General features: G+C 45.3%; 1 protein-coding gene across 1 annotated transcript; it reads left to right on the plus strand.

The window, feature by feature from the left end:
- Window positions 1-845: 845 nt before the first annotated feature.
- Window positions 846-6,651, plus strand: LOC120231678 (transmembrane protein 14C). Its single transcript, XM_039231873.1, has 5 exons — window positions 846-956; window positions 1,277-1,353; window positions 2,190-2,291; window positions 5,125-5,212; window positions 6,134-6,651. Exons 1-5 carry the CDS (start codon window positions 934-936, stop codon window positions 6,186-6,188), a joined length of 345 nt encoding a protein of 114 aa, XP_039087804.1. The 5' UTR covers window positions 846-933; the 3' UTR covers window positions 6,189-6,651.
- The last annotated feature ends 2,091 nt before the right edge of the window (window positions 6,652-8,742 follow it).

The raw sequence follows: 8,742 nt of genomic DNA on the forward strand, positions 1-8,742 counted from the left end.
AATAAATAAAACATTAAAAAATTAAAAAAAAAAAAAAAGTCGTCAACCTTGCAGAAGCCCTGAGCTCTGAAGGCCAGAGCTTACGAGTGTAGCTACTGGGGATTCGTTTCCTGGGGGTTTTATTGCTCTAGCTCCTTGAAAATTTCGCTGACTCAGTGCTAATTGCAGTTAATAACCGGCGCAATTCCGAGTAGCCCCCTGCCGCACAATTAACAATTTAAACAAAAGAGGTTTCATTGCTTTCACGTTAAACCTCACTGGGTACCAGATGCATTTCTTTGCCAAGAGCGAAGTGTCCCACGTTAATTATGACTTTGACTTTGGCTTTCCTGTATTTTACACCCTTTATCACCCCCCACCCCCAGTCTTAACAAGAGCTAGGATTTGGATACAGAAGTTAAGTTAGCTGTCTAAAAGTTTGCACGTGTTGAGTTTTGAAATAATTCAGTTCTTTGGGCAGGAGCGGAAAGCGGTAGCTAAAATAGTTGAATTAAGGGATCGGGAGGTACTTATTTTCCGATTCAGTAATAACTTGGTTAGTTGATGAAAAGGTAAACTTATTACCTGGACAGAGCTGGTCAGTTTTGCTGTTTACTGTAGCCCTGTGCTATTGGGGTGGAGGTTATTACTCAAATGGTTGGTTTCTGCTCAGCATTTACTAGTGGCTAAGCGCTTTTACTTGCAATTTTGTTTAATGTCCACAGCCGCCCCAGGAAATTTGTACCATTCTTATCCTCACAGTAAGGTAAAGGAAACTGAGGCTTAGAGAGGTTGGTAGCTTGTACATTACCTCTTAGCTGCTAAGGAGTGGAGCTGAAAGTAGGATCCACTTCTTTCTAGAAGGGACGTGCTGTTTTTACCCTCTGATCCAGCGTCTCCTCTGCAGGTGCAGGTCAGCTGTAGTCTTCCGTCTCATCCGAGTGAAAGAGAGCAATGCAGAACGACTCCGGCCCACTGTAAGTACACAGTGAACGGGAGCGGAGTGGCCGAGAACTTCTCAAAACCAGAGCTTCTTTCCTGATCTGAAAAGGGCCCTAAGAGTAGACAGCCGGGCAGCCTGGGGTTATCGGAGCATGGACATGTAGGCCAGGGACCAGAGTTTGAGTCCCAGCTCCGTCACTGACTCCAGGCAAGTCCTCCAACCTCTAGGATTTATTTTCATTTATACAGTGTGATAGGACTGTTATGGAATGATGACGTTTTAGTCCCGTCCTGGGCTTGTCGTTTTTATTTTTTAGACTTGGTTGGCACTGGTCTCTTACACTTTCATTTTCAGAGTGCCTTTACACTGGATTGGCTTCGGCTATGCAGCCCTCGTTGCTTCTGGTGGGATCATTGGCTATGCAAAAGCAGGTATGGTTTGTAGCTACTTAACCTCTTAAGATCGTCATGTAGCCACTGGTAAAGAGTGAGGCCCTGGGGTCCCCAGAGCGCGATCTTGTTTGAGTCAAGTTTGCTTTAAGCCCTCTAGCTTGAGTGCAGGCTTATTTTCAGTCCCGTAGCTGCCTCTTGCACTTGGTTTCCCATTATCTGGCCGACCCAAGTCAAGCTTCTTGTGTACTCCCTTGTTCTTGGCTTGTTTATCTACAGATGGTGGGCAGGAGTGGTAGTAGATTGTTAGTATCATTGACTACCACACATCAGCCTTGACCCCAGAGTGTTCTTATCTCTGTGCTCTTTGGAGTAGGAAGGAACCTCTTTTCTTTACGCGCTCAGTTTTTGAAGTCTCTCATCAGTCACAGGTCTATCAGTAAACGTGCTGTTTCTACCTCTTTTCTAGCCTGCCTTCCCCACCCCAACACACACCAGAATTCTTACTCTCCAGGTTTGGTTTTGTTTTGTTTTGAATTCACTGCCCCTGTTTCCCTCTCCTTTGGGGATTTGCCTGAGGTTCTGCCTCTGGACATTCCAACACCTGACTGGTTCATCAGGCCTGGTGAAGAGCCCTTCTTTTCTCCCCAGATGGAAGCGTCTGTATATTAAAAAAGAGAGGAATAATGTGGCGTTACCCTGATTTCTCTGTAAAATAGCAAATACCACAACACATTTTCCTGCTTGAGGGCTCCTTGGTTTTGAGCTGTATGGAGAGAAATTCTCTTTGCTGTTTTCTCCTGGAGGGAAAGGAGACTTGGTGACTTCTGTTAATGAGCATCTGATGTTATAATGCAGAACTGTTTGCTTCCATACAGGTAGCGTCCCGTCGCTGGCCGCTGGGCTGCTTTTCGGAAGTCTAGCCGGCCTGGGTGCTTATCAGCTGTCTCAGGATCCAAGGAACATTTGGGTTTTCCTAGGTATGTCTGCTTCACTGTCTCCTTGATACAGTTATGTATCCAGAGCCCTCTACCCAGAGGCTCTGGTTTGGTGGCATGTAGCAGATTCTTCACCTGAAAACGATTTGACTACTTCTGCCCAAGTGCTAGGGAGATTTTAAAATTGGGGGTGGAGAGAGTTGTGCTGGCTTCTGTTTATTTTCTGTGTCCAGAATATGGCAAGGTTTTCATGCCTCACGAGTTTAGATCTAGCCAAAGGAATTAATATTAAACTTGTACAAGGCAAGTATACGTCTCTTAATCGTTATGTCTGCCCACTGAAGACCGTGTGCTTGAGCATCCCCAGAGGATCACATGCCTGGGTTAGGGTTGCATCAGTAGTGCATTTGTTTGCATTTGGACACCACGTATTAGGCTTTTAGCACTAAGCTAAATGTATGGCATAGGCCTTGTCTTCAAGGAGCCTTTGTGGTGACTGACTCCGTGGGGTGACTGGGGCTGCTGTAGTGCCCTGGGAGCAGCACACACCAGTGAGCAGCGCTGGAAAGGGAAGATTCCTTCTTATCACCGTGGCTTGGGGTGCATCTTTATTGAGCCCCACCCATGCATTAGTTGTTCTGCTAGTAGTGTAGGCATCTCCACAGATACGCAGAGTGGGAAGACATAGTTCTGGCCTTTACAAAAGTGGTGGGGAGAACAAGCGTGTTAACACAGTGGTTTGCACGAGTTGGTGTGGGCTGAGAAGGGAGGTTGGTGGCGGCCGATTTGGGGTGCGCCGGGGGAAGGAGGAGGCGCCCAGCTCTCAGCTCCGCCTCCCGGCTCCCTCACTGCAGCTCCGGGATGACTTTCAGATTTCCTGTATTCCCATGTCTGGTTGCGCTCCTCTGCTCTGGCAGCTGACCTCACTGCCTGCAGTCATCACATGGGGCTCCGGCACGCCCACGCCATCAGCGTCCAGGCCTTGCGCTGTGCTCTTTCTCGAAGGCCAGTCCCTCCACCCAGGCTTTGGGTCTCTTCTCCCCATCTTCTCTGACTGTTAGGCGGCCAGAGATGTCGTCTCTTACTTGTGTTCCGCCCTGCAGGTGGATCCTTCGCACTCGTGTTCAGATGAGTCCTCTCTCACCCGTTAAAAACGAAAGGGCCTCTCGTGACCCTGCTTCCTTCTCCAGTTGCCTGCCCTTCTTCCCCTTCAGAAACTTCTCTAAAACAATCCATCATATGCCCTGCTTTTATTTCTTCACCTCACGTTCTCGACCCCCTTCAGTCTCCCTTTTTGTGTCCTTTGTCCACAAAAATAGCTTTCCCTGAGCCTGTCAGTGGCCTGGATTGTTCAAAATCCAGTGTATATATTTTTTAAATGTTTATGTATTAGGGAGAAAGAGTGAGCACATGAGCTGGGGAGGGGCAGAGAGAGAAAGAGCGTGAATCCCAAGCAAGCTCCACATTCAGTGTGGAGCCCAATGCGGGCTCAATCCCACGCCCCTGGCATCGTGACTTGAGCTGAAATCAAGAGTCAGATGTTTAACCAGCTGAGCCACCCAGGCGTCCCGAGTGTACATTTTCTAATCCTCATTCTAGTCGGCCTTTTAGCTTTCTCAGCATAGTAGACCAGTCCATTTTCCACTCTCCTGTTTTCCTTCTTATTTTCTTGTTCTCTTTTGTCGACCCATCTTCCTTTTAAGCCATTAAATACTGAAGTTCTTAAGACCTGGCTGGCTCTTTTTATCTTCTTTACAGCCTCTTGCTCGACAGTGTCATGGGGTCCAGGCCTTAAATTACCATTGAAACAGGAAATTGATTCACATAGGCATCTCTCCTCCAAGCTTTACTCCTTAAGTAAAGATTGTGTGCTTGAAATCTTTTAGTTGTCTCCAGGCATCTGCCCAAACCTGACGTCATGTCCTCGCACGTGTTTGGTTCCAGTGTTTTCCATCTATTTGGATTTTGTCCTCCTCCCTTCCCTCTTCCTGTCTGATTCAGCAGTAAGTCCTGTTGACACTACCTCCAGCACATACCCTGAAGTGTCTCCTCAGTCTCCATGGCCACCATCCTCAGCCCAGTTATCCCTTATCTTGCCTGCTTTCTCGAGGAAGTTCTTCATCAGTTTCCCTCTGTGCTCTGGTTCCGCTGCGGACTGCTCTCCATGGAGCAGCCAGAATTCTGTGTGTACAGCCCTCTTCTGCTCGTGTGTCCTCCGCCTGATGTGCTTTAATGGCTTCTCACTGCTCTTGGGCTGAAGAACATAGTCCTGTGTATGGCTGTCAGGGCTGTGTGCTCTGCCCCCTCTTCCTCGCCGGCCATAGTTGAGCCTTCAGTTCCCTCTCACCACATGGCCCCATGGGTATTACTCCCTCTTCTTGGTATGTGCTTTGTTCCCCCTTTAGCTCATTCACTTCTTTTCAGGTCTTGGCTTTTTTGGTCTTCACTTCCTCAATTTCCTAATTTTCCTGAAGAGGCGGGATCCCCTTTGAGACCTTTAATGATGATAGTTTTGTCCTCCAGCGCCTCTTGCCGCGCACGGAATACATATAATAGGTATTTTAACAGGCTGACCAGAAGAGCGTACAGTTAAGGTAAATACACCAGCAAGGAATAGGAGACCAGACCTATGGCAAATTTGGGGAAAACTATGGCTGAAGAATGGTCAGAAAGGCAGGTTTGGCCCAGACTGTGAGGGCCTTATATTCCAGTCTTTGCACTTAGTCCCTCCCATAGGGCGCAGCCGACCACGAAGCTCCTCCAGCAAGGAGGACATGGTGTGAGGTGGGGTCTGGCCCTTGAAAGGTGGATGGGATGTTGATACTCCCGTATGGAAGATGTAATGACATTTGATTCTTTTTATCTTTCACCTCAGCTACATCTGGAACCTTAGCTGGCATTATGGGAATGAGATTCTACCACTCTGGAAAATTTATGCCTGCAGGCTTAATCGCGGGTGCCAGGTATTTTCTGTTCCCTTGCAGTTCTTCACCAGGACGGAGTTTAGTTTAGTGCCCCAGATGCGTTGTACATTCCTAGATTTACTTGCATTGGTATGTCTGATGCTGGCCATCAACCAAAACAATTTAATTTACACACAAGTAGGAAAGGCTGCAAAAACAGTAGTTGATTTGATGTCAAAGTGAAGTAAGTTCATTTTGCTGTCACATTTTGCAATCTGGTCCATCCTGGCTCCTGCCCGCCACGGAAGGAGCCTCACGTAAAGCCATGACTGCGGCTCTTCCTGCGACTCTCAGCGTGAATTCCAGGTTTCTTAGATGTGTTGGTGTCCTCTGTTACCGAACATTTTGTTTGTTATTTGTTTGGGAATTTGAATTGAATCCTGCTGTCTAACTTGAGTTATGAAACTCAGGCCATAATGGTTTTAAAAATGTATTCCTTAACGTGTGGTAAAGATACTCTGAGCACAGAAGTTTTAAAAATCTGTTTGGAAGATTACTTACCTGACTTCGATCATAGTTACAATGCTGTCAAGCCTAGTGCTTTACAGTCCATGTGCCCCAAGTTCAAGAGCAGTAAACTGGGAGGCTAGAAGTCTGCCATTAGCTAGCTCTTGTGACCCTGGAGAGACCTCGGTGTGCCCTGCCTTCCGGTCGCTCATGTCTTTGGAATCCTGATTGTGAGATGGGGAGCTCCCAGTTCACACGTACTATTTTGAGGCAGGTGCAGGGCAAGCCTGCCCCTCGGCATGTTATTTCCTTCATGCTTCCAACATTGAAGGCTCCACCTCTGCCTCCTTGGCCTTGGCATCTTCTCGCCATGTAGTGTGGAGGACCTGGAGTCTTAGTTTCTTAAAAAAGCAGTCGAGTACCTGTTCTGTTCTTTACCTGATGTGTTTTTGTTTGTGTGTTTCTTTTGAACAGTTTGCTGATGGTCGCCAAACTTGGAATTAGTGTGTTGAATAGACCCCGTCAGTAGTAGTCATGTCTCAGCTTGGACTCGTGAAGAATTAAAAAACTTCTCATATTTTTAGTATATTAAGAGAAACAAGTACAGCATTTTCACATATTCTGACATTTTACCTAAGAAATAAAAAACCAAAACCAAATGACATTGAACTTTCCAAGAGAAGAAATCTTTTGTTATCATTACAGCCTTAAAGAGGTGGTGGTTTGTATCCCAAGAGCTGCTTATTACAGTTTGATTCTTGTGTGTCGATGTTCTCCATTCTGTGCCTATAGGTAAAGCCTCAAGGCGTAAAACGTTAGGTATCGACTTTGGGGCCCCCCCAAGCCCCGTTCCCTACTCAGAACAGCGTGAAAAAAAAAATCTCTCACGAGCTTTAGGGTTTCTGTTCTTCGGCTCATCTTAGAGCACAGACCTACTTTGAAATTATGTCAAATGAAATATCAATGAAAATAAAATTTACTGTAAATAATAATTTCTGTGGTGTCTTCGTTGCCAGAGTTGTCTAGAACATACACTGGGGTGAGTAGCGGGGAGCTGGAGGAACGTGAAAGTGTACTGTTAATATTTTCTTTAGTAATTACCTATTTTGAATAAGAACCAAGGAAAGCTATTTATGATTTGATTATACATTGCATTGAAGCTTGTTTTAAAAGTGATCTTTAGTGAGGATTTCTAAGGTTAGGACTATGTAACAACAACGAAAAAGAAAAAATTGTGGTTAATTATAATGTTAAACTAAAAGACCTTTGGGAAATTTGAATTAACCTAATTAGGTCTCCACACACATTAACTGGATACTGACACATTTTCACTTCACTTTTTTTCCCCCCCAGCATTGAGAATTAACTCCGTCTGGTACTTCTTACTTTAGTTTCCCCCTCTTTAAAAAGAAAAGGGATATTTGCTACTTCTCCCTAATTGTATCGGTTGTGTTTATAGTGTAATACAGGCACTTAGTAATCAGTATTATGTGTTTGCTTAAACTCTTCGAAAGGAGTCCTGGGTTTCTCATCCTCCTTTTGTGTGACATGGTTTTGACATTTCTGCCTGCGTCTGTTCTTCACCCATAAGGCCTAGAGCTTTGCACAAGCGGGTGTGACCAGGGTACCGTATCCCGAGACTGCACATTACTGTTAATGGATCTGGGCTCAAAACAAGGTTTCTGGACAGCCCCATTACAGCACTAAGTCATTAAGTTTTTGGTCTACTGAGACTTCATGTCTTTTTCTTGCATGCTGCCATTAATAACTACTACTCCTAGATAGGAAGGGGTTGGTGCTTGATGTTGCATACTTGCAAGCATGCTGATTAAATTAAAATGCCGCATAATTCCTGGCTAGTCAGTAATCGCCTCTCATCCTATAGTTCTACCTAATTCATGCTTTAAATTAGGAAGACAAATCCATTTACAAATAGTTCATTGGTGTGTGATAGGATTTCATGCACTGGTGAATCAGACTATTATGAACTTCTCAAACATGTCTTTTACAGTCTCAAAGGAAAATAGATAAAATCAAGTAGGCAGAGCATTGCATTATGTTTTTGATATTTTAAAAATTCATTTTTATGGAAATGTGTTGTGAGGAAAGAAATAGCTGGTGGTGGTGAGTGTACAGAGGTCAGGCCCAGGGCTTCTCTTGAGCACCACAGAGCAGGGTGTGTATTGTGTGTGTTCACAGAGCTAACCTTTATCTTTAATGCTTTTTTCCCAAAACCCTGCTCTGTGAGGATCAGGTGGTAGTGAACATCAGTTCTGACTTGTTCCCCAGGTTTTCAAATCCTATGAACTATTAAGAGCAGAGGCACAGAAAAAGATTATTCAAAAAAAAAAAAAAAAAAGACAAGCAATACTCATTCTGTATTTATTCATCAGACATTTTGGATTCAAAGCTAGGCTTTCTGTGATCATTTTGATAAATAGTCTTTTGAAATACGGATAGATGTGTTTACTAATCATCTATATTTCTGCCTTCTCTATCCACGCCCCACCACACATGCATGTATGCAGGTGACTCGTGCCGTCCAAAGCTGCTGTCCGTCCAGGCTGCCTTCAATGGGATTTTGAATCACAGTGTTGAACGGCCTCAGTTTTTCATCAGTTACAGAGTGTTTCCACCAAGTGTGGCCACCTTCAGTTCTAGTGGAGGGGCCCTAGCATCAGACTCTGAGTAACAGGGTTCCCTGGGGGCAGGGATTTATTTAGGTCCACAGTGGATCCCTGTGTAACTGTGTGGTCCCAGCGGTCAGCTCTGGGACGTGTGAGGCTGCCTGCACACTGGGGTGGGAGGGGGTGGGATGGTGTTCAATGCCCAGCCGCCCAGGTGGGGCCCTCGCCGGACCTCTCTTGCCCCTTGCAGTTTCCCCAGTACTCCCTGTCCTAAGATTGTGCCGGGTCCTAGAAGAAAAAGAACAAGCTATGGCTTGCCTTCTGGAAACATAGTGGAGACGACTAAAATCTAAACCACCAGAGGCCATAACAGAAATAAATGCTTAGTTTTTGTTGTTGTTTTTGTTTTTGATTTTTTTATTTCTAGGAGAGAAAGAGAGAGACAGTGTGAGCAGG

Source organism: Hyaena hyaena, unplaced genomic scaffold (genome assembly GCF_003009895.1).
Source record: "Hyaena hyaena isolate Hyena2069 unplaced genomic scaffold, ASM300989v1 scaffold_60, whole genome shotgun sequence".
Lineage (NCBI taxonomy): Eukaryota > Metazoa > Chordata > Mammalia > Carnivora > Hyaenidae > Hyaena > Hyaena hyaena.